General features: G+C 42.7%; 1 protein-coding gene across 1 annotated transcript in view; it reads right to left on the bottom strand.

Annotated features, from left to right (window-relative positions):
- Positions 1–660: 660 nt before the first annotated feature.
- Positions 661–26760, bottom strand: part of VPS33B (VPS33B late endosome and lysosome associated) — a 112100-nt gene continuing 86000 nt past the window's right edge. Inside the window, exons 13-24 of the mRNA XM_077263547.1 lie at positions 26216–26302; positions 25767–25857; positions 20865–20939; positions 19252–19316; positions 19105–19159; positions 18980–19026; positions 16778–16910; positions 13604–13677; positions 10219–10320; positions 4175–4244; positions 3962–4078; positions 661–3088 (exon numbers count right to left, since the gene is read on the bottom strand). Coding sequence (XP_077119662.1) covers positions 3009–3088; positions 3962–4078; positions 4175–4244; positions 10219–10320; positions 13604–13677; positions 16778–16910; positions 18980–19026; positions 19105–19159; positions 19252–19316; positions 20865–20939; positions 25767–25857; positions 26216–26302 — 996 coding nt within the window. The 3' untranslated portion in view covers positions 661–3008. The remainder of the gene's footprint in view (positions 3089–3961; positions 4079–4174; positions 4245–10218; positions 10321–13603; positions 13678–16777; positions 16911–18979; positions 19027–19104; positions 19160–19251; positions 19317–20864; positions 20940–25766; positions 25858–26215; positions 26303–26760) is intronic.

Raw genomic sequence — 26760 nt, 5'->3', positions numbered from 1 at the left:
CCAATATGTCACCCGCTGGTGGTACCAGTCTGTCCGTCGCTCCCCGTCTCCCCTCTCTTCTGTCCGTCGCTCCCCGTCTCCCCTCTCTTCTGTCCGTCGCTCCCCCTCTCCCCTCGCTCCCAGTCTCACCTCGCTCCTCCCCGTCGCTCCGCTCGCTCCTCTGCGCAGCCCCCTGTCTCCCCTCACTCCTCCTGCCGACAATCCTAGTGGCGGCGGCCATGTTGGTGGGACAGAGTGCTGATCGCCGCTCACATGGATGAGAGCAGGCGCAGCAGATGGATCCCGGAGATGCTGCTCTACGCGCTGCTGATCTCGGGGCTCCTGGGTGCGGAGACGGTGAGAGGCGGGGCTCCAGAGAAATACTGTATACTATGATGGAGGCCCGATGCTATCGCATCGGGAGGGTGGTGACGTGCCGATGGGGGCAGGCTTTGCAGCATGCCCCCATCGGCACGTCACTACCCACCCGATGAGATAGCATCGGGCCTCCATCTAGTAGAAAATAAAAGATGTATCTATATAAAAATATTATTCACTGCCATTTTTGCAAAAATCCTCTATTTTCAATATGGACAGTCAATGATTTTGGACATGGCTTCACATCGTGGAAAGTAGGCATGAGAAGAAACCACCTAATATCAAAGTCATAAAATGTGTAGATCCATTGTGTACACAGTGTTTATTCATTTACTTTGTCTTCTCAAGTGCTGCATGGTAAATTAGTGCAATCTTCAGTATACAATGTTCTAAATACAATCTGAACGTCAGAAAAGTTGGAATGCTATGTAAAAAGTAAAGAAAAAAAGCAATGCTTAGGAAATCTCTTATACCATATTTTATTCACAACAGAACACAGATCAGACTGTGAAAGTTAGACAACAGAGCTGCTCCCGTCTACTGATGGTGGCCGCAGCCAGGTATTGCACATCAGCCCCCTATTTATCTGAATAGGATGCAGATGTGAAGTACCTGGCCGCTGCCACTAACAGGGCAGCTCCGTAACTGAACACTTCCGGACGGATCCAAAAGCAGCTGATCGGCAAGGGGGTCGGCTGACGCACCCCCACCGATCAGACATTGATGACCTATCCTACGGATAGGTCACCAATGTTAAAGTAGTGGACAACCTCATTAACTCATTGAGTAACTGATGTTGGCAACAAATCTAAAAAAAAAAAAAAAAAAAAGTGGAACAGGGTTAACAAAAGGCTGGAAAAGTATGTGATACTAATGAAAAATATCCAGAGGGTCAATATTCAACTAAGTCACATGACTGTATATAAATAAAGCATGTTAGAGAGGCAGAGTCTCTCAGAAGCAAAGATGGTCAGGTTCACCAGTCTGTGAATTGTGTAACGATTGTTAAACAATTTCCAAAAAATTGTCATCAACATAAAAATATAAAGTCTTAGAATATTCCACCATTTACAGTACATAATACCAAAGATCCAGAGATTCTGGAGAAATTCATTTGCACAAGGGACAAGGACATTGCAAATCACTGCATGCGCCGGGCAATCCACAAATGCAAGTGAAAGCTCTATCATGTAAAGAGGAAAACTTAAAAGCAATAACGCTGCCGTCTTCTCTTGGCCATAGCTCATTTAAAATGGACTGAGGCAAAATGGAAAACTGTTCTGTGGTCAAATTAATCAAAATGTGAAATTCCTTATGGAAACCACAGACGCCATCCCGTTTACCATCAGTGCACAGTTTAAAAGCTGTATCTCTGATGGTGGCGGATGCATTAGTGCCTATGGTAAGAGCAGCTTACTCATCTTAGGTGGCATTGTCGAGAGGTTTTAGAACCTCTTGATCATTATATAGAGGTTTTAGAACAACATATGCTCCCATTCAGAAATCTATTACCAGGAAATCCTTGCATATTTCAGGAAGGCAATGCTAAACCACATACTTCATCCATCACAACAGCATGGCTTCACAGAAGAGGAGTTCAGGTGATGAACTGGTTGCCAGCAGTCCACACCTTTCTCCAAGAAAAAATATTTGGCACATACTGAAATGAAAAATCCGGAAAAGACCCAGGACAAGGACCCAGCTAGAATCTCACATCAGATCGGAATGGGGCAATATTCCTCTCCTAAAACTCCAGCAATTGGTCTCCTCAATCCCAGATGCTTTCAGACTGTTGTAAAAAGATGAGGGAATGATGCACAATGGTAGACATGGCCTTGCCCCAAGTTTTTTGAGATGTGTTGCTGCCAGTTTCTAATTGAGTTATTTTTGTTTTTCAAATGAAATGGAAACCAATGAATAAAACACAACGAGATTTCCAAATCATTGCAATCTTGTTTTTACATTTTACACAGAGTCCCAACTATTTTGGAATTGGAGTTGTACATTTAAATTTTCCTTTTTATATACGGTATAATACAAAAAAGTAAAAGAATTTAAACAAACAAGAAGAGTCAAAATCTAAGCTTGCCCTACTGCTACCACTTACTTTAATTGGCAATGTTATTATTGTGAGTTGTCATCAGATTTTTTTTTGGCAAATGGAAAAGGGAAATTTCTTTAAAACATTCAGATGGTACAGATACAATGGTTTATGTGTACCTTAATTTTCTGTAATTAACCGAGTCATCAAGTGGCAAGTGAGAACAAACATTAGGCAGCACAGAACAAAGAAAGGCCTTTCAACAAAGGCATATTTACAAAAATTACAATTGGCAGAATTCGGCTTCATTCCATGACAATTGGAATTTGGAGATCCTTTCTGTAAGAACCTGACAGATGAATTTCCTTACGTCATTACATAAGAGATCATGACAGCCATCTCTCCAATGGTCTTACCCCATATTCTCTTCCATAAGCACTAGAGGTATTCAGAAATATCTTCATTCACTTTCCAGAGGAATGATCATTTGGACAGAAACCTCATGTTTTATACTAAAATAAAGTTCCTCTGTGTACTTTATAAAATAAATCCCAGCGTCTGACAATTAACCCAATGATGAGGTCTAAGAAATAAAGGAGACTCCGATGGCTCATGACTTGGTCTCGGTCATTGATTCCAGTAACCGTGCCCCATTTGTAATTGCTGTGGTCAGAAAGACAAATTTGCAACCTGAAAATATAAACAAAATACTTCAATGATCCAGTTGTAGCACATATTCCAAGCAGTGGTACCTACTGAAAATGCAATAAATGGGTTGGCATGTAAAAGCTAAACACTGAGTTTGCGCATGTAGTTTTCTCAATAATATGTTTTCCCTTTGAAGTCAAGGAGAAAATTGGCAAGATATGCAATTGTTCCCTTCAAACAGTGGGTAGCTATGGGATCGTAGTAGTCATTGTTACGACTGGATCTTACAGACTAGGGAACCCATAGGCCATCAAGCCAACACTTCAACTGCAACCTGCTACTTATTAATTTCCTACTCATATCGTGCAGTCTCCTCTTTCCCTGTGCTGATAGATCAGTCAAGGACCCCCCCATCCTCAACAACGTATCCATTATTACCTTCTGTCCCTAGTTTGGCACGCATCGTAAGAAGATGTCGGCTAATTGTCCAGTTTCCTAAGAAACTGCCGCTAGAGTAGCTGCTGCCACTACTGCAGTAATTACTCTCTTTGATGGTAGCACTGGCCAAATTTGAGAAGAGGGATCCTACATAGACATTCTGAATGAAAAAGGACTAACACTCAGGCATTCGGACACTACACAGAGGCCCAAAAGTGATAGGAGGCCTTAAAAGGCATAACTGGACCTGTATGCATCGGCACTTTTTTTTTACCGAATAAGAAAGCTTAGTCTTCTCCCAAAGTAAGACCTTGTGGGAAGGTCACTGCACACGCACACTGGGAATACAAGAGAATTGTGACAGTGTGCACACTGCACACGGTCATGATTCGGTGACCTGCAGTTACATATTGTGACTGAAGAAAATTGTCTAAAGTCTTTAAAACCCCTTAATGTTTTAAATTGCTCTTATTTTACCTATATCTTTTCCTAAAAACCTCAAAGCCGAGATCTCAGAAAATGTGCATCCACCAAGGAAAACCACAACAATGGTCCTATTAGAATCCGAGAAAGAATTCCTCTCCGACAGTTGTTCTGCATATAAAAGCAAATTACATTTATTATAGAGTTTCACAAACTTCTGCCAGGCTGGTATTTTTTAAAATCACAATGGTATGGAAAAACAAATACCGGAAAACTCATTGCTATTGAGTAGACGTGTCACTTCTTCAAGACCGGTCCAACTTTTACGCATCAAAACCTGAAAAATAATACACTTATAAACATGTGGTGTATGGTTTAAATACTATAATAGCACAACATGAATACTTAAAGGGATTTTCTACTTTTAGGAAAGTGGATCTCACATGCTCTAAAATAACTGCGCAAACCCTATGTAAAAATCGGCTGTTAGCGGCTCATTGTTCGGTTCTGCATCTAGCTGACGGAGATGCACGCTACTCAACATGAGCATTGGGATGACAAAGTCCACTGCTTTTCTGAAAACACAGGGATTTCCAACAGTAAAGTCAAGCTTGTACTAGTTGCGCAATTTTTAATAATATTATCACTTTAGGCGTCACAGAATATAAGCGAAGCGGTTACATACAGCAGATGAAATAAGTACTGAACACGTTACCACTTTTCTAACTAAATATATTTCTAAAGGTGCTATTGACATGAAATTGTCACCAAGTGTCAGTAACAACCCATCCAATCAACACAGGCAAAGGAATCAAACCATAGATGTCCATAAATTATGTGTAATAATGAAAAATGACACAGGGAAAAAGTATCGAACACACTTACTGAAATGTAATTAACACTTTGCACAAAAGCCTATGTTGGTGATGACAGCTTTAAGACACCTCCTGTATGGAGAAACTAGTGCAAGTATTGCTCAGGTGTGATTTTGTCCCATTCTTCCACATTCTTCAAATCCTGAAGGTTCCGTGGGCTCCGTCTATGAACTCTGAGCTTTAGTTTCTTCCATAAATTTTTTACTGGATTCAGGTCAGGCGACTGGCTGAGCCATTCTAGCAGCTTTATTTTCTTTCTCTGAAACCAATTGAGCATTTCCTGTGTGGGATCACTGTCTTGCTGAAATGTCCATCCTAGTTTCATCAGAATTATCTTGGTAGATGGCAGCAGATTTTTTCAAGAATCTCTTGGCACATTTATCCATTCATCCTTTCCTTAATTACAAGAAGTGTGCCAATGCCTTACGCTAAAAAACAGCCTCATGATCTTCCCACCTCTAAACTTCACTGTTGGTATGGTGTTTTTGGGTGATATGCAGTGCCTTTTGGCCTCCAAACATGGTGTGTATTATGACATCCAACAAGTTCAATTTTGGTTTCATCTGACCAGACTATATTCTCCCAGTATTTCACAAGTTTGTCTAAATGTTGTTGAGCAAACTTTAAACGCACATGAACAAGCTTTTTGTTCAGCAATAGGAGTCTTGCGTGGTAAGAGTGCATACAAGCTATGGAGGTTGAGTGCATTACTTATAGTTTTCTTTGAAACAATTGCACCTGCTGTTTCCAGGTCTTTCTGTAGCTCTCCAAAGATAGTTCTTGGATCTTGGACAACTCTTCTAATAATTTTTTTCACTCCTCTATCTGAAATTTTGCGGGAAGCAGCAGGACATGGCCGGTTTATAATAAAATTACATTCTTTCTACTTCCTGATGATGACCCCAACAGTGCTCACTAGAACCTTCAGTAGTTTAGAAATTCTTGTGTAACGAATGCCATTAGTATGTTTTGCAACAATAAGGTTGCAAAGGTCTTGAGACAGTTCACGGATTCTACCCATAATAAGAGGTTTCTTGTGTGGCACCTTAGTAATGAGATACCTTTTTACAGGCCATCCGTTGAACCAGCTGATATTTTTCACTGCGTTCGGTGCACTGTCAAAACGACGCATGCGGAGGCAACCGCATACATTCGCATGGCTTGCGTACAGAATGTGAAACCATCCTAAGGCTGATGTCTGAATTCCTGGGTGAATGTGGACACCTCTGTCAGCAATGCCTGCTTTTATAAATATTATTTTTTGGCATCACCACAAAAATACAGAGTGTGTTGTGAATTTTCATTGAATGGACTAAGGATCATTTGGCACCTTACACCAGCACCTCGCCATATGACAGAGTGCAGGCAATACCTTTACTACTATTTCTGATTACTGCTGACGACACGCAGATCTACATTTCTGTCTGGACCAGATATCACCACCCTACTAACCAGAATCCCTCAATGTCTGTCCGCTATTTCATCCTACTTCTCCACTAGATTTCGAAAACTTAACATGAACAAAACAGAATTCATCATCTTTCCCCCATCTCACGCGACCCCCCCAACAAACCTATACAATACAGTAAACGGCTGCCCACTCTCCCCACTCCCACAAGCTCGCTGTCTCGGGGTAATCCTTGACACTGATCTCTCCTTCAAACCACATATCCAAGCCCTTTCCTGCCGCCTTCAACTCAAAAATATTTCACAGATCCGTACATTCCTAAACCAAGAATCTGCAAAAACCCTAGTCCATGCCCTCATCATCTCCTGCCTCGACTACTGCATCCTCCTGCTCTGTGGCCTCCCCCCTCTAACACTCTAGCACCCCTCCAATCTATTCTGAACTATGCTGCCCGATTAATCCACCTGTCCCCCCGCTATTCCCCAGCCTCTCCCCTCTGTCAATCCCTTCACTGGCTCCCCATTACCCAGAGACTCCAGTACAAAACCCTAACCATGACATTCAAAGCCATCCACAACCTGTCTCCTCCATACATCTGTGACCTCGTCTCCCAGTACTTACTTGCACGCAACCTCCGATCCTCACAAGATCTCCTTCTCTACTCCCCTCTTATCTCCTCTTCCCACAACCGCATACAAGATTTCTCTCGAGCATCACCCCTACTCACTCTGGAACTCTCTACAACAACATATCAGACTCTCGCCTACCATTGAAACCTTCAAAAAGAACCTGAAGACCTACCTCTTCCGACAAGCCTACAACCTGCTGTAACCACCGATCGACCAAACCACTGCACGACGAGCTCTACCCTAACCTACTGTCTCCTCACCCATCCCTTGTAGATTCTGAGCCCTCGCGGGCAGGGTCCTCTCTCCTCCTGTACCAGTTGTGACCTGTATTGTTTAAGATTATTGTACTTGTTTTTATTATGTGTACCCCTCCTCACATGTAAAGCGCCATGGAATAAATGGCGCTATAATGATAAATAATAATTGTTTCCGACAACCTTTAGTGTGAATTTCATGTCAGCAGCACCTTTAGAAATATATATAAGAAAATTGATAATGTGTTAAATACTTTCACCCACATTAGATGTATATAGTGGTATTAAAAAGGGTTTGCCCCTTCCTGATTTCCTATTCTTTTGCATGTCTGTCACAACTAAATGTTTCAGATCACCAAACAAATTGAAATATTAGACAAAGACAACAAAAGTTAACACAAAATGCAGTTTCTATATGATGGTCTTTTTTATTAAAGGAAAAAGAAATCCAGTCCTACAGGGCCCTGTGTGAAAAAGTGATTGCACTCTAAACCTAATAACTGCTCGGGTCGCCCTTAGCAGTAACATCTGCAATCAAGCATTTGCGATAACTGACAATCTTTTACAATGCTCCGAAGGAATTTTGGCCCACTCATCTGTGAATATTCTTGTGAGGGTTTCTGAGCATGAATCGCCTTTTTAAAGGTAATGCCACAGCATCTCATTCGGATTTATGTCAGTACTTTGACTAAAAATATCACGATGAAGAAGGTGCTCACTTTTTCAATAGGAGGTGCTCAGGAGAAAACAATAATATATATCAGAGAAAAAACTCCGGCACACTATAAGTCCCAAAGAATACTTAGAGTTTATTTTTTATTTTTTAACAATGTATGACACATAATAGGATTTCCCAAAAAAAGAGAAGAGTCCTTTTGTACACTTTGCTTGGACATATATAATTTCTTTCTCAACGTTTCGGCTTAAAAGCCTTTTTCAAGAGATGTCCTTCTGAAATATACATAAGAATAGGTATAACACAATATAACAAAAAACAAAGGAAGAAAAAGAAACTAGAGAGAACATTACATCATGTACTCCCTATACATTGTGTCTGTAATTTCCTTCTGTAAAAAGTCAATGGTCAATACTATTAAGTCCATAGAACATTTGTTTAAAATTGCTTCAAATTTACCACAGTATTCTGAGTTGTCCTGGAACAGGGTGGGTCTCAGAGGAACCCTAAGACCCCTAGGTATACGTTGGACTCGATGATATTCTGCCAAAGTTATACTATGAAGGTCCAAAGCTGTATGGCGTTTCAGGTCTTTTTCAAAATCCCTGGTCCGCAACTCCTCCGAGGGAGTATGAAGGAAAGTCCCAGCTGTGGTAATTTGAGAAATAATATTAGAAGCCTCTTCTTCTAATTTCTCAAATTACCACATCTGGGACTTTCCTTCATACTCCCTCGGAGGAGTTGCGGACCAGGGATTTTGAAAAAGACCTGAAACGCCATACAGTTTTGGACCTTCATAGTATAATTTTGGCAGAATATCATCGAGTCCAACGTATATCTAGGGGTCTTAGGGTTCCTCTGAGACCTACCCTGTTCGCGGACAACACAGAATACTGTGGTAAATTTGAAGCAATTTTAAACAAATGTTCTATGGACTTAATAGTATTGACCATTGACTTTTTACAGAAGGAAATTACAGACACAATGTATAGAGAGTACATGATGTAATGTTCTCTCTAGTTTCTTTTTCTTCCTTTGTTTTTTGTTATATTGTGTTATACCTATTCTTATGTATATTTCAGAAGGACATCTCTTGAAAAAGGCTTTTAAGCCGAAACGTTGAGAAAGAAATTATATATGTCCAAGCAACGTGTACAAAAGGACTCTTCTCTTTTTTTGGGAAATCCTATTATGTGTCATACATTGTTAAAAAATAAAAAATAAACTAAGTATTCTTTGGGACTTCTAGTGTGCCGGAGTTTTTTCTCTGATATATAGTACTTTGACTAGGCCACTCTAAAGTCTTAAATTTTGTTATTCTTAAGCCATTAAGGTGTGGACTTGATGGTGTGTTTTCGATCATTGTCCTGCTGCATAACCCAAATGCGCTTCAGCTTGAGGTCACAAACAGATGGCTAGTCATTCTCCTTCAGGATTTTCTGGTAGACGGCAGAATTCATGGTTCCATTTATCACAGCAAGTCTTCCATGTTCCTTTTCTGAAATGATGTGTTACTTCTACACCAGATGTAATGGGACATACACCTTCCAAAAAAGTTCAACTTTTGTCTTGTCAGTCCAGAGTATTCTCCCAAAAGTCGTGGGAATCATCAAGATGTTTTCTGGCAAACTGAGACAAGCCTTTATGTTCTCATTGCAGTGGTTTTCATCTTGGAACTCTGCTATGCAGGCCATTTTTGTCCAGTCTCTTTCTTATGGTGGAGTCATGAACACTGACCTTAACTGAAGCAAGTGAGGCCTGCAGTTCTTTGGATGTTGCTGTGGGGTATTTTGTGACCTCTTGGATGAGCTGTTGCTGTCCTCTTGGAGTAATTTTGGTTGGCCACTCCTGGGAAGGTTCACCACTGTTCCATGTTTTCGTCATTTGTGGACAATGGCTCTCACTGTGGTTTGCTGGAGTCCCAAAGCTTTAGAAATGGTTTTATAACCTTTTCCAGACTGATGGATTTCAATTACTTTGTTTCTTATTTGTTCCAGAATTTCTTTGAATCGCGTCATGATGTCTAGATTTTGATGATCTTTTGATCTACTTCACTTTGTTAGGCAGGTCCTTTTTAAGTGATTTCTTGATTGAGAACAGCTGTGGCAGTAATCAGGACTGGGTGTGAATAGGGAAATTGAACTCAGCTTCCCAAAGATGTGATAAGCCACTGTTAATTTATGTTTTAGGGTAGAGTGGGGGCAATCACTTTTTCACATACCCTGTAGGTTTGGATTTCTTTTTCCCTTAATAATAAAGACTTTCCATTTAAAAACTGCATTTTCTGTTTACTTGTGTTATCTTTGTCTAATATTTTAATTTGTTTTGTGATCTGAAACATTTAACAGTGACAGACAAGCAAAAGAATAGAAGATTAGGAAGGGGCAAACAATTTTTCAAACAACTATATATACACACATACATATATACACACAGATAGGCAAATAAAAGAATGAATGACTGACTTACATGTTCTATTAATTTGCAACTTAGTGGCGTATAAGCCCCACTGAAAACATAGGCCATGTCTTTTGGGGTCTTCAAGTCATAGTCTCCATCTACACGAGGAATCTGGCAAAAAAATGTAATGCTCAGAGAAGAAAACTGCGTGCATATACAGTACATTCCTTGAGTAAACATAAAATAATTAGGAAAATACACTGTATCCTTCTGAATAATTATTGCCATAATGCACAGATTCACTCCATTATAGTAATCACTCAGAATATATTTATATACCATGGGCCGATTCATCAATGCTTTTACACCTCAAATATGGCGATAAAGCTTTGAAAACTTGCAGCATTTTTGCACAATGCCAAGTTGTGCAATAATGTTGTGACTTTTGGTGTTTTCGTGCAACTTTGGATCAACCTCACTGAAATGGACAGAGTTGGGGAAGGGGTGACGGAGTGACTACGCCTTCCCCCTCGTATTCACCAAATCTACCGGCGTTTTCTATGCAAGAAATGTAGAGCTCTGAAGTGCACGTCACTTGCTACAGGTGCTGAATTCATTTTGTGGTGTGCGCCTCTTCGTGAATTTGGGGCTGTGTACTCTGTCAAGACTGGTGTAGAGCGAGCTTGCGCCACATCAGTCTTGATGACTCAGCCCCTATATCTTTAAGGGAGGCACTCACTGACTTCATCCTGGCACACCATAGGGCAGGGGTCCCCAACCATGGCTTGGGAGCCACATGTGCCTCTAGGGTCTAGGATGTGTGGCTCAAGGCTGTCTGCGCCTTAGCACCATTATTAGCAAACAGCTATAAAGGTGCAGGTCTACTGACTTTTGTGAGTAGTCCCACCAGAAGAGCAGATCTGGACCTGCCTATAGTGGCCTTTTGGGCCTTTTAAGATCTCTTCAGATTGCTATATTTAATTTAAGATGACACTGCCAGTTGGAGAAGGTGCTTGATGCTGGATGTGGGAGTGCTTGATGGGAGCGTACCGAATCGGGGTAGGGTGGGAACCTCTGCATGCCTGCATGTAGATATACTGCCCAAGTGAGGGAAAGTTTGGGCTGACATTATACCGCTAATGGGGGCTTTGGGTGTTGGAACTTTGAGGACGGGGGCAGGAATTCACTATTCTGAGGGGGAAGGCCAGAATGTGGCTTGTAACCATCTCTCAGAGTTAAATGCAGCTTTCAAAGTAAGAAAGGTTGGGGACCTCTGACACAGTGTATGATCTACAGTTGTTTTGACATTTTTTTTTTTAAGTAAGGATTACTTGGATGAGACAGAAGTAAAATATTGAACACTATAATCGTGAGATAAAAAACCCTATTCCCCTCACACCCTTCATATCCAGGAAACAGCCGCTTTTTGACATCTCAATCATTACAATATGAATGAAGAAGTGGCATATACTGGACGTATTGTTTAACCAATTTAAAAGAATCCAGAGGAGCAGAAGGCTGTATACAGGACAAAACGTGCAATTTACAGTGATGGATTGTGTAACTAGGTCCACTTCCAGCACCTTTTCCTTCACAATAATAAACTGCAATAGTTGTTGTGGTCACACCGGTAATTTCCATTTGCATAAATTATCTCTATCCATTATTACAGGTTTGTTGAAACAAGGCATCTTTCATATTGCCACTACAATTAAGACCCGATTCACACACACACACACGTGTCACAGTCCACGTGCTGACCGCCATGCATGCACAGACTGGTCAGGGGTCTGCTGACCCCAGCCTGACAGCCTCATATACTATATGCCTAAGGCTGTTGCGTTCAGGTCGGGAGATCCACGGCTGGTCCATGCACCATGGACTGTGAGACATAGATGTGTGAATGCGGCCTAAAGGCGAGAATGGATTTTTGCAATGCAACTTCCTCCTTCTAAATTCTATGCAAATTATTTTTAATTGCCAGCATAACAACCAATGCCAAAGGGCTATATTGGAAAGAGAAGGTAAAACAATGTACGTCACCTTATTTATCTGAGAACCTTCATTTATTTATTGCCTTTAGTGCCATATACTGCCTACAAATGAGCGTTTCTCTTTCCTGCCATTACTAGGTTATGTAGGTAGTCCTCTTGAAGCTGCGGTCCTATTGTACAGATTGTTCTCTTCTATACTGCACTGTATTGTCACCAGAGCGCATATCAGACTCATATAAAGTAGCAGAATGGCATCCTTCCTGGGTTTGAGGCTAGAGAACACATTGCAAATGCAAAAGGGTATACTTGCTACTATTGTATGCCGATTGTCAAGAAATAGAGGAATTTAACATGAATGCCACTTCTGGGTTCTTTTTGTGATGATTGAATTGTGTTTTTTTCAGAAAGCTGAACATCACAACTTACTATAGCGCGTTCTGCCCTTCCATGATGGATACTATATGCTTGTGACAATAGTGACAATTCTTTGCACAAACACAAACGCCTTGCCCATGTCCTTGGTGGGATTTGAATCTAGGACCGGAGAGCTGCAAAGCTAGTGATCCCACCTTCTAATCCCACCAAGGACAACATCTGCAAGGAGTTGTATGTTCTCCCAGTGTTTGGGTGGGTTTCCTCCGGGTTCTCCAGTTTCCTCCCACACTCCAAAGACATACTGATAGGGAAATTAGAGTGTGAGCCCCAATGGGGTCAGCGATGATAATGTCTGTAAAGTGCTGTGGAATATGATGGCACTATATAAGCAAAACATGAAATAAATCTTTGATAACGCTAGACATTTCAGGGTTTTTGTCTCCCTCTTCAAGCGTAAGTTACCCAGCTAATGCTGAGCGAGAGGAGTAAGCTGCTACTAGGTACTAGGCATCATAAAGATCAAGCATGTTGAAATACAACATGTCCAATCCTTATTTTCTTCATCATTTTTTCAGGACGGAATGTTGCGAGGCCTCTGTACACATAAGATCATTGGCAGGATCGGCCAAGTTTATTCTTTGCATAGATACCTTAACACAACTATAACTTGTGTCTTAAAGGGGTTGTCAGGTGACTGTATGTGACTACAGATTTCTCAATCCTTACAGCGTGCACACAACACTGTCAGGATTGTCTGGTAGACCGGGCGGTTACATGACGCAAGTATGTGATTTGCATACACGTGGCCACGTGCTGAGTAGACTCGCTTGGCCTCATTCAGCACAAGTGATATGAGCGAGGCTGAGCATGTCTAGTTGGAATATGACCGGAAATAACATACCTGCAGTCACATGACCAACCAGTCTTGTCGGCAACACTGAAAAATTGCGACGGCATGCGTAGCACACACTGCAAGGAGTCAAAAGTCTGCAGGCAGAGAGAGTGTCTTTCACCAGAAGACTGGACAACCCCTTTAAAGCAGGAAAGACTAATAATATAATATACTGGTACAACAGATTACTTACTAGTCCAAGCCTTTTGCTGATCCCTCTGAAATGACTCTTTTTTGCCAAAGATGAAAAAGCATCAGTAAGCTTTCCTGAAAACCATACAGTAAAAGATAAAAGTTTAAATAAGAAAAATTCCAGTTGCTGTCACCGCTGATCTTTGAAGGTACTGATAACGTTGTAATGTACACAGCTCAAAAAAATAAAGGGAACACTTACACAACAGAATATAACTCCAAGTAAATCAAACTTCTGTGAAATCAAACTGTCCACTTAGGAAGCAACAATGTTTGGCAATCAATTTCACATGCTGTTGTGCAAATGGAACAGACAACAGATGGAAATTATTGGCAATTATCAAGACACACTCAATAATGGAGTGGTTCAGCAGGTGGGGACCACAGACCACATCTCAGTACCAATGCTTTCTGGCTGATGTTTTGGTCACTTTTGAATGTCAGTTGTGCTTTCACACTTGTGGTAGCATGAGATGGACTCTACAACCCACACAAGTGGCTCAGGTAGTGCAGCTCATCCAAGATGGCACATCAATGCGAGCTGAGGCAAGAAGCTTTGCGGTGTCTGTCAGCGTAGTGTCCAGAGGATGGAGGCGCTACCAGGAGACAGGACAGTACACCAGGAGACGTGGAGGGGGCCATAGAAGGGCAACAACCCAGCAGCAGGACCGCTACCTCAGCCTTTGTGCAAGGAGGAAGAAATAGAGCACTGCCAAAGCCCTGAAAAATGAACTTCAGCAGGCCACAAATGTGCATGTGTCTGCACAAACGGTTAGAAACCAACTCCATGAGGATGGTCTGAGTGCCCGACGTCCACAGATGGGGGTTGTGCTCACAGCCCAACACCGTGTAGGACGCTTGGCATTTGCCACAGAACACCAGGATTGGCAAATTCGCCACTGGCGCCCTGTTCTCTTAACAAATAAAAGCAGGTTCACACCGAGCACGTGACAGTCTGGAGACGCCGTGGAGAGCGATCTGCGGCCTGCAACATCCGGTTTGGCAGTGGGTCAGTAATAGTGTGGGGTGGCATGTATTTGGAGGGCAGCGCAGCCCTCCATGTGCTCGCCAGAGGTAGCCTGACTGCCATTAGGTAACCGAGGTGAGATCCTCAGACCCCTTGCGAGACCACATGCTGGTGCGGTTGGCCCTGGGTTCCTTCTAATGCAGGACAATGCCAGACCTCATGTGGCTGGAGTGTGTCAGCAGTTCATGCAAGATGAAGGCATTGAAGCTATGGACTGGCCCACTTATTCCCAGACCTGAATTAGATTGGACACATCTGGGACATCATGTCTCGCACCATCCACCAACGACAAGTTGCACCACAGATTGTCCAGGAGTTGGCGGATGCTTTAGTCCAGGTCTGGGAGGAGATCCCTCAGGAGACCATCCACCGCCTCATCAGGAGCATGCCCAGGCATTGTAGGGAGGTCATACAGGCATGTGGAGGCCACACACACTACTGAGCATCCTTTCCTTGTTTTGAGGCATTTCCTCTGAAGTTGGATCAGCCTGTAATTTCATTTTCCACTTTGATTTTGAGCATCATTCCAACTCCAGACCTCCGTGGGATATTAGTTGTGATTTACGTTGATAATTTTTAGGTTTTATTGTTCTCATCACATTCCACTATGTAATGAATAAAGATTTACAACTGGAATATTTCATTCAGTGATATATAGGATGTGGGATTTTAGTGTTCCCTTTATTTTTTTGAGCAGTGTACATGGCAGCTTTATACCAAGTGGATGCCTCATGCATCCGCCACTATTGCTGTAACAACTCTGCTGGCATCAAGGCATGGCCTCTCATCTCTCACACTATCTTACCCACTGCTCCAGGTCATGTTGTGGTTTCTATTTCTTGCCAGCTCTATATTCTGTGCCTCTGCTCTCTGCATGCTTCCTGGCTGTGTGCATAGGGGGGCGGCGCCTGAACTCTCTGGTTCTTATAGGAATCAGGTGCACCTGTCTGTTCCTGACCAATTACCAAGAGGCCTCCAGTATTTAGTGCAGCTCCACCCAGTGGACTGGGCCTGTGCAATGTGTTTACTCAGTTTGTGTTTTGCTTCTGAGCTGCCAGGCCTTGCTTTGTGTCTTGCCTTCTCTGAAGGCTGTTCTCCTTGCTTTGCCTTGTATCTTGTTTGTCTGCCCTCCAGGAGGCTGAATATCCTGGTCCCTGTGTCTTTGTTCCATTACCTTGTCTGAACTTTGTTCTATCTCTGTCTCCTTGTCTGTGGATTCTTACCTCTGCTCCGCACTCCTGCGGCTCTGCTCCGTTCTACTCTGCTCCGCTCCTGTTGCTGCAGTAATCTCTTGCTGCAGCTCCTCTCCGCATTCCTTGCGGTTCCGCTCTGCTTAGCTTCTGTTGCTGCACTATCTCTTGCTGCTCTACCGCTCCTATCCGCAGCCTTGCAGTTCTGCCAGCCCTGTGTCTCTGCCGTGCCTGCCAGCCCTGTGTCTCTGCCGTGCCTGCCAGCCCTGTGTCTCTGCCGTGCCTGCCAGCCCTGTGTCTCTGCCGTGCCTGCCAGCCCTGTGTCTCTGCCGTGCCTGCCAGCCCTGTGTCTCTGCCGTGCCTGCCAGCCCTGTGTCTCTGCCGTGCCTGCCAGCCCTGTGTCTCTGCCGTGCCTGCCAGCCCTGTCTGCCAGCCCTGTGTCTCTGCCGTGCCTGCCAGCCAGCCCTGTGTCTCTGCCGTGCCTGCCAGTCCTGTGTCTCTGCCAGCTCTGTGTCTCAGCCGTGCCAGCCTACTCGTCTGAGTTTCATCCGTGCTCATCTGCTAGTCCTGCCTGATGCCCGCACCAATCCTGGTGTTCCTGTTTCCCAAGTGGTATCAGCAGCCACAGCCAGACACCACCCTGGAGTAGCACCTGGCAGCTGCCTGCCGCACAAGCCTGACCTCACCATCAGAGGCTCCAGTGAAGACCGAGGCAGCTGTCATAGTCACGCCCCTTCCAGGGTAGTCTGGTTCGTGGCACAGTGGGGCCACAAACCCCCCCGAGCTCAAGCCCACCACTCAGGGCGTGAGTATGACAATTGCCATCTCTACAATCATTTTAGTTAGGTTGAACTGTGTTACCAGTTCTTTGTGGGATGGACTGAATAACATTAAAAGAACAAAGACCTTTGATGCAAATGGAACAAGATGGTTGGAACCAGAAAAACGCCAACCTCACCTACAGCTTTGTCGGTGACCAGTTTGCTCACTCTGCTCTCCACCACAGTCAGTGTCTCTCCCGGAGCTTGTTCAGTCAGCAGCCCGACACGCTTTAGATTGGAAAATGTCAGCAGATGCTCAGGGCCATAACTCTACAGAAACAAGAAGATGCAGAGTTCAACTCGAGACGTGAATAAAGTTCTGGAAAAACATATCAATACTGAACCAGTTACAATAACTTAATACAACTGACCAGACCACGGCAAATCAATGCACCCGGAGATAATCTGGTTTCAGAAAGAATGTAAGACATTAGTCAGTCTGAGCAGTAATTGTGTGAATTTTGCATTTCCTAATATTAATGTCATTAGTATTGTATTTAAAGCTTCTTTAGTTGTTGAAACCATTTTAAAGGGTCAACTGAGTTCAATGAAGACATAAAATTACAGCTCTCTGTTATTACTGTTATTCTGAACAGTTAAGCAAGTTGAAAATAAAAGATCTCTGGAGATCTGATCTCTAAAATGCCTAAAGTTAAAGATGACACATTTCCTTTGTATTTTAGGCAAAAAAGGCATTTTTTACATTTTAAAAATTACAAAAAGGAAAATAGGCATGTTCATTATTATTGTTAGGAAAGGCCACGTGATGCAAATTTACCAGCTTTATAAAAACCCAGCCTCCTCTAACCTTGTGCCAAAAAACAGCAGCCATAGGTTCTTCTAAGCAGCTACCAAGCACTATGAAAATGGAAATGCCGGAGGCCTGCAAAGCAGGAGAAGGCTATAAGAAGATAGCAGAGCTTTTCAAGTTGGCCTTTCCTCAGTTCGAAATATGATTAAGAAATGACGTGCTTTGGGGTTGTGTTGCAGCCAATGGCACGAGGAACATTTCACAGGTAGAGGGAAGAATGGATTCAACGAAATTTCACCAAATTCTTCATACAAATATAACACCATCTGTAAAAAAAACTGGTTTTGAAAAGAGGATGGGTTCTACAAATGGACAATGGTCTTAAACACATGGCAAAATCCACAATAGACTACCTCAAAAGAAACAAGCTGAAGGTTTTGCAATGGCCCTCACAGTCCCCTGGTCTGAACATCATTGAAAATCTGTGGCTAGACCTCAAAATAGCAGTGCATGCAAGACGACTCAACTGGAAGAATTTTCAAAGGAAATGGATGAAAATCCCTCTAACAAGAATTGAAAGACTCTTAGGTGGCTACAAAAACGTTTACAAGCTAAGATACTTGCAAAAGGAGATGCTACAAGGTACTAACCATGCAGAGTGCCCAAACTTTTGCATTGGCCCCTTTTCCTTTTTGTAATTTTTAAAACATAAAAAAGGACATGCATATATATTTTTTGCCTAAAATACAAAGGAAATGTGTCATCTTTAACTTTAGGCATTTTAGAGGTCATTACATCTTCAACTTGCTTAACTGTTCACACTAACCGTGATTTTGATCAGAGGAGCTCAAACTTTGACATGCCACCGTAAACCCCCAAAAGTGATACCATTTTAAAAACTGCACCTCTCAAAGTATTTAAAACCACTATAGGAAAGTTTGTACACCCTTTAGGAGCTTCACAGGAATTAAGGGAATTGTCCGGGGTCATTTTTTTTTTTTTACTATGGGACTAAGAACTACAATAGCTGACTACCCGCCTGTTCTGCAAAGCGCATATCTCTGTCGGCACAGAGCGCTCCTGCCGGCAAACCTATGATCTCCACTGACGTCATGTCGACAAACAGAGAAGCAGCTTGTCTTCCGCTCTGCTCACTTGATGGGGAATGACTGCCAATGTCATGCTGATTGACAGCTGGCTCCCCGCTGCCTAATTGCAGGGAGCCAGCTGTCAATTAGCATGATGGTGTGAGTTATGCCCCATCAGCAGACCAGCCTGGAAGAGATACTCTGTTGACATGAGCAGCAGAATTGCCTGCAAGAGTGGTCCGTGACTACTGTGAACTGGCAATGGGTAGGCAGGTAGTTAGGAATGTATGCACACTCAGCTGAAGCAAGCATGCTTGTGTATGGTGTGGGTTGGGGGGACTTGATGCCTGATCACTTTTACTGTGTATCTGAATTATACGTTTTTCCAGATCATTTCACACAAATCTGACTTTCTGTAATAAGCATCGTATTAGATATATAACCAAGGAGGACACATTTCCTAAAGAACTATTTTATTATATACAGAGAACCACACAGACCTGTAGGTATTGAGTCTTCAGAGATCTGTAATCTTTTGTTATTAAACCTTAAAAAATAAAAAAATAAGGCAGTCAGTCAGTAGAATAAACTGAGTGTGTGATTAGTGACAAGAGACAAGGCCTACCATTCTCTGTGAGAGACAGCAGACACAGCAAACGTAGGCTTTCAATGGGCGAAACCTGCAAATGAAGCAATATCCAAGTACATGCATGGAAAATATCAGTATTGCTAGCCACATCGGTGCTCTGCAACGTATATGTGAAGGACTGACCTGTCGGTTTATGTGTTCTTCTATTACATTGATGCATTCTCGAATATCAAATCCCTCTAATAATGCTGAGCATACAAAAGCAAGAAAATAATCCAATTTAGTATTCTAACAGTTGGAGCCGTATCCATGTCATTCTCATTTCTGATGTTCACTTTAATACATTTTTGTTTTTACATAATTAAAATGTACCTGTGCTTTCACATAAAACCTGTAGAAATGTATGGTCTTGTTGTCCTTAATTCTAACAAGTTATAACTGCTTTGGGTGCACTTACCAATCCACTTCACTATTTTCAAATTGGAAGTTCCTCTTCATAAGCACTAACAGCACCTTAGGTACTAGAACTCCCTTTGCTCACCTCCACCATGCATTGTGTCTGCCATTGTCCAAGGGTTTTCCTGCCTCCAGTGATGTTATGTGATGTTATGTTTGTATGCAGAAGCAGAGACATAGACCTGCCCTCACTTCCTGTAATTCATTTGTCTTTGCTGTTAGAGGCAGATTACACTTACCACCAGGCAGTGTATAGAAAATTAGGAGAAAGACACCGTGTGGCCGGCACTTAGTGGTGATGTTTCAGAAGTATGACAATTTAAAGTTTAAAGGGAATCTGTCAGGAGGTTTCTGCTACCTCATCTGAGAGCAGCCTGATGTAGGCAAAGAGAAGCTGAATCCAACGATGTATCACTTACAATACTGGGTGCAGGTGTTCTCACACAATCAGAGCTTTTAGATTTAGCATGAAGCAGGGCTGAGAAAGCTGCCTCCACCCACACCACAGCTGACTCCGCCCACACCAGGCTCTCCATGTACAAAGTCCATAGACAGTGAGCTGCTTATTATAGGGGGAGGGGGTGTTGCCGGACTAATGTATTCCAGCAATGTTAATCTCTTAGTGGTTAATCCTTCATAGCAAACAACAGCACTGACTTTGACAAGTGACACATCCCTGAATTCTGTGTTTCAGCCTCTATCTCCTGCTGTCTTCAGATTACATAGCAAAAACCTGCTGACAGATTCCCTTTAAATACTAATAAAAATCTTGCATCTAAAAAATAACTAATTTCTATGTAATTATCATTAACAGTGACCTTGCCGGACATTTATATTTTTCTACATATGCCACTCCACTGGTGGTAAATGTACATTAGTTGCACTGATAAAATGTCCATCCAAGTTTTCTGAACAATTTCTCAAAAAGGTTCTGAAAACATAATATTTTTCTCTTAATTTTTTTTTTTATTTGAAATGTCTTTCTTTAAGGATGCTAAAAATCATATTGTCATGTGTAAGTTATATCTGAACATGGGAAAGCTGCAGGACAACCCATTAGGCTTTTATTATACACAGATATTTTTATAGTGTTTTGATGGCAAATGTTCCTGATTGTATAGTGATACCGTAGATGAAACTATAGCTTCATAGCAAAAAAAGATCTGTCATTGGAAGAGTATGAATGTTGGGTGGCAATATATCAGTAGTCTGCTATGCAGAAAGAAACACAACTTGTTGAATGAAATGTACTAAAGTAGTGACTTGTTTTGTGCTAATTTTTATCTACCAATCTGTAACGGGACCACACAGCAGGAGTGAACATCTGAGAAGTAACTTACAATGTTCAGTTTTCAGGAGCTCCTGGAAGTCCTGCTTGGTTTTCTTTTTCATGATAGACTCACAGGCTCCAATATCTTAATAGGAAGAAACAAAAAACATTTACTCCTATTTACTAACTGTACAGGATGGCCCTGGACACTGGATTTACAAGGTGTTTCAAAAGAAAGGTTTCTCTATCAAAGCAACATCACAAACGGTTTAATGAGTTATCAACTTTCATCAAGTTTTTGGGTGTGATCGGGAGCGCTGGTAGAGCGTGGTCACAGGAGGTGTTCGGTGGTCTTGCGATAATCTGACTCATCCCAGCTGGTGCGGCAGGTTCAGCGGCACCAAGATCCCATCTCCCGAGATCTCAATCTGCGCATGCGCCGCCCCCGGCGGCCATTTCCCTGGAGGCCACCACATTGGAAGTGCGGGGGCTCCGGGCTTTCACAAAATGTCGGTGGAGCCTCCGCACCAACGAGGACTGGATGGATGAGCACCAGGCCTGGGATGAGACTCCAGGTAAATACATCCAGACTATAAGAGGCACCTCCATTTTCCTCCAAAATTTCTTGGGAAAAAAGTGCGTCGTATAGTCCGAAAAAATACGGTTCATGCCCCAGCCCAGTGTCTCCAGTGATGTACATGTCTCAGCCCAGTGTCTCCAGTGATATATATGCCCCAGCCCAGTGTCTTATTATGAATATGCCCCAGCCCAGTGTCTCCAGTGATGTATAACATGCCCCAGCCCAGTGTCACCAGTGATGTCTAATATGCCCCAGCCCAGTGTCTCCAGTTATGTATAATATGCCCCAGTCCAGTGTCTCCAGTGAGGTATAATAAGCCCAGCCAATTATCTCCAGTGAGGTATAATATGCCCCAGTCCAGTGTCTCCAGTAAGGTGTAATAAGCCCAGCCAATTATCTCCAGTGAGGTATAATAAGCCCAGCCAATTATCTCCAGTAAGGTGTAATAAGCCCAGCCAAGTGTCTCCAGTGAGATATAATATGCCCCAGCCCAGTGTCTCCAGTGATGTATAACATGCCCCAGCCCAGTGTCAACAGTGATGTCTAATATGCCCCAGCCCAGTGTCTCCAGTGATGTCTAATATGCCCCAGCCCAGTGTCTCCAGTGATGTATAATATGCCCCAGTCCAGTGATGTATAATATGCCCCAGCCCAGTGTCTCCAGTTATGTATAATATGCCCCAGTCCAGTGTCTCCAATGAGGTATAATAAGCCCAGCCAATTATCTCCAGTGAGGTATAATAAGCCCACCTAATTATCTCCAGTGAGGTATAATAAGCCCAGCCAAGTGTCTCTAGTGAGATTTAATATGCCCCAGCCAAATGTCTCCAGTGATGTCTAATATGCCCCAGCCAAGTGTCTCCAGTGATGTATAATATGCCCCAGCCAAGTGTCTCCAGTGATGTATAATATGCCCCAGCCTAGTGTCACCAGTGATGTATAAATATGCCCCAGTCCAGTGATGTATAATATGCCCCAGTCCAGTGTCTCCAGTTATGTATAATATGCCCCAGTCCAGTGTCTCCAGTTATGTATAATATGCCCCAGTCCAGTGTCTCCAGTTATGTATAATATGCCCCAGTCCAGTGTCTCCAGTTATGTATAATATGCCCCAGTCCAGTGTCTCCAGTTATGTATAATATGCCCCAGTCCAGTGTCTCCAGTGAGGTATAATAAGCCCAGCCAATTATCTCCAGTGAGGTATAATATGCCCCAGCCCAGTATCTCCAGTTATGTATAATATGCCCCAGTCCAATGTCTCCAGTAAGGTATAATAAGCCCAACCAAGTGTCTCCAGTGAGATATAATATACCCCAGCCAAGTGTCTCCAGTGATGTATAATATGTCCCAGCCCAGTGTCTCCTGTGATGTATAATATTGGGGTTGGGGAGCCCAGTGTCTCCAGTGATGTATAATATGGCCCAGCCCAGTGTCTCCAGTGATGTATAATATGGCCCGAGACCAGTGTCTCCAGTAATGTATAATATGGCCCGAGCCCAGTGTCTCCAGTAATGTATAATATGGCCAAGCCCAGTGTCTCCAGTGATGTATAATATGGCCCGAGCCCAGTGTCTCCAGTGATGTATAGTATGGCCCGAGCCCAGTGTCTCCAGTAATGTATAATATGGCCAAGCCCAGTGTCTACAGTGATGTATATGCCACAGCTCTGTTTCTCCTGTCATGTGTATTCCACAGCCCCGGCATCTCCTGTTATGTGTATGCCCCAGCCTCGGTGTCCTCTGTGTGATGTATATACACAACAGCCTCAGTGTCTCCTGTCCCACGTATGCCCCAGCCTCTGTTTTCTCCTGTTATCTGTAATCCCCAGCCCTGGTGTCTGCTGTCATGTGTATGCCCCAGCCTCAGTGTCTCCTGTATGATGTATATACAGCAGTCTCGATGTCTCATGTATGCTGTTTTCTCCTGTCATGTGCATTCCCAAGCCTCGGTGTCTCCTGCGTCATGTATATACAGAAACCTCAGTGTCTCCTGTGTCATGTATATACAAAAGTGTTGGTGTCTCGTGTGATGTATATACAGCAACCTCAGTGTCTCTTGTGCGATGTATATACAGTATATACAGCAACCTCAGTGTCTCGTGTGATGTATATACAGCAACCTCAGTGTCTCGTGTGATGTATATACAGCAACCTCAGTGTCTCTTGTGCAATGTATATACAGCAACCTCAGTGTCTCTTGTGCAATGTATATACAGCAACCTCAGTGTCTCTTGTGCGATGTATATACAGCAACCTCAGTGTCTCTTGTGCGATGTATATACAGCAACCTCAGTGTCTCGTGTGATGTATATACAGCAACCTCAGTGTCTCTTGTGCGATGTATATACAGGAACCTCAGTGTCTCCTGTGTGATGTATATTCAGCAACCTCAGTGTCTCCTGTGCGATGTATATTCAGCAACCTCAGCGTCTCCTGTGTGATGTATATACAGGAACCTCAGTGTCTCCTGTGTGATGTATATTCAGCAACCTCAGCGTCTGTGTGATGTATATACAGGAACCTCAGTGTCTCGTGTGATGTATATACAGCAACCTCAGTGTCTCTTGTGCAATGTATATACAGCAACCTCAGTGTCTCTTGTGCAATGTATATACAGCAACCTCAGTGTCTCTTGTGCGATGTATATACAGCAACCTCAGTGTCTCTTGTGCGATGTATATACAGCAACCTCAGTGTCTCGTGTGATGTATATACAGCAACCTCAGTGTCTCTTGTGCGATGTATATACAGGAACCTCAGTGTCTCCTGTGTGATGTATATTCAGCAACCTCAGTGTCTCCTGTGCGATGTATATTCAGCAACCTCAGCGTCTCCTGTGTGATGTATATACAGGAACCTCAGTGTCTCCTGTGTGATGTATATTCAGCAACCTCAGCGTCTGTGTGATGTATATACAGGAACCTCAGTGTCTCCTGTGATGGATTTCCCATTGTAACTAGACATGCAGTGTAATATACATCGGTGTTCGGTACGACTTTTACTGCTGCAAATTCTTTAGAAACTTTTAATCGCAAAGATTCACCTACTCATGCTCTATTCCCTCAACTTCTATTTTTCTTCCTGATCTAGACACTTGTCTTACACTTTACTGCTAGACAGAGGACAAAAAAAAGTTTTCTCTGACAGAATTGCGAGCTATTATTTTTAAAACCAAGCATAAGATACGTGTAAGGCTGTTCATTTTTCCTACATCAGGCTACTATGAAGTGGTTGATGGACAGACTACACATCACAGAATACAAATCACCAGAATAAGCTTTGAGGTAACAAGACAAAGGAAGAAACGTGTGATTTCAGCAATAAAATGGACAGCATTAACAATTCAGCTCTGGGCTAAATAAAGGCTGTAATATAGGATCTGCACAAGCTAAGTATCATAGAGAAGCTCCACTTTCAATAGAAAAACAATCATAGTGCAAGACCCGGAGGTGTAATGGTTTTTCTAAATCACACCATTAGAGGTTTTTTGCTGCGATCTGTCAGCACCAGAAGTCTGTGCTGCGGACTGCATTACACTAGGCAGCGTCCAGATACTATCAGAGCAGCAGTGACTGATATGGAGAGCTCCTTCCTATACTGAAGACAGGAGCTCAAAGCAATGACCTGAGCGCTGCCTAGTTCAGTGCAGCCGGCAACACAGACTGCAACAGTTTTGGCTGCAGAATGAAAGCAAAGACCACTAATAGAGTGATTATAAAAAAACAACGATTATATTGCAGAATCCTACAGAATTATCTTTTTTTTTTAAGTGATGGTACGTTTTAAAAGGAAACCTGCCAGGTCCCAAAATGCTATTAACCTGCAGATATGGGGTTAATCTGCATTGGCGTCACACTAATGTCTGACCACCTTACTGAAAGCGCAAATATTGGGAGAACATGAGCTCTGTTTGTCCCGGGAGCCACTGGCTTTCAGTCATAGTGGAGCGGCTATGGTCACCGCTCAGTACACCATGAGTGGCACGCTCTGGCACTTTGATTGACAGCCGGTTCTGCACAGAAGCTCTGCAGAGTGAGCTGCCACTCATAGAGCCGGGGAGTGCTTACAGCTGCCGCTCCCTGTGTACTGACCACTCCGAGCACTCCTCTAAGACTGACATACAAGTCTGTGTATGTCTTATATATTGGCAATTAAGGCATGCCTAGACCTACAGGAATCACATAACTGTTCTATCTGATCTAATAGATTACCATGGGAAGACCTTGTATTCATATGTGGCTACTTGGGCCATGAGTATAGCAAATGCTGCTCCAAAGAGACTGCATGTTCCAGGTACAGGACTGTGAACTACTTTGGCATATATCATAAACACAAAATATATTTTATATAAACATTAGGTATGATCTGTAAAAATAAATTGGTCGGTCCATACGTAAACTCAGCATTCGATGCTCTTGCTTTAACCCTTTCAGTTCCTCAGCAACAAAAGTTTTCATTTGTTTGATATCCATTCCTCTACGTTTCTGAAATAGAAAGCATTAATAATTTACAGACTGGTTCCTCTTCGTCCAATCATGCTAAACTGGCTGTATCCACAGCACCAGGGATAGATATTTCAATGTTTCTACCATCTAGTGACAGAATAAAAAAATCACCATTCATCCAGCTACAATAACACATCCATGGGGATAAACCAGACAATGTCTGTAATGAGTCCCCTTATGTATCATACAAAATGGACAGAACAATAGACTTATATTAGTCTTTCCAGCATAAATTACACATCTATAAAAATGTAAGGAGAAAAATATGCATCTATCAAAACTGGTGAATGACCAATGAGAGTTTTTAAGGACTTATGAATCCACACAATTGACTTACGTCATATTGGGTTTGCAGGTTGCGGGCTTTCTGACTCAGGAAGCTAAACACATTGGAAAAATGCTCATTCCGAATTTCCCCAAATACCTAGGAATAAGAGAAACGTATATGTCATTATAAGGGATTTTCTATACATTGTATACATGTGAAAAGTGTATGGGGCATGGAGCTTTGATGTCATGAAGAGGAAGAGCTTTAATTGTTCTCTGTTACCTACGAGAAAAATTACTATATTTTTGTAATGTTCTTCATGGTCCACAAATCATCTAATGTGTATGGACGTTTACTGACTCATTCCCAAATGCAGATGTTGTGGGACTAAATGATGAAGCATGCTAGATTTCAACATGCCCAGTTCTTTGTTTTCACTGTATGTGATTGTCACTGTGGTGTCTTGCATCTAATGTCTCACGTTTCCCCACTGAAAACACACGCTCACTCAGTCGAGCTGGATATTCATGCATGGGTAAGAGATCGGGAGCTATTTAATGCATATAGTCACCTGACATAGCAAGCTTTGACATAGCATATTTCATCTGAAGTCT

The sequence above is a fragment of the Ranitomeya variabilis genome, chromosome 5, assembly GCF_051348905.1.
Source record: "Ranitomeya variabilis isolate aRanVar5 chromosome 5, aRanVar5.hap1, whole genome shotgun sequence".
NCBI lineage: Eukaryota > Metazoa > Chordata > Amphibia > Anura > Dendrobatidae > Ranitomeya > Ranitomeya variabilis.
The sequence above is the reverse complement of the archived record's forward strand: the minus strand, read 5'-3'. Positions and strand labels throughout refer to the sequence as shown.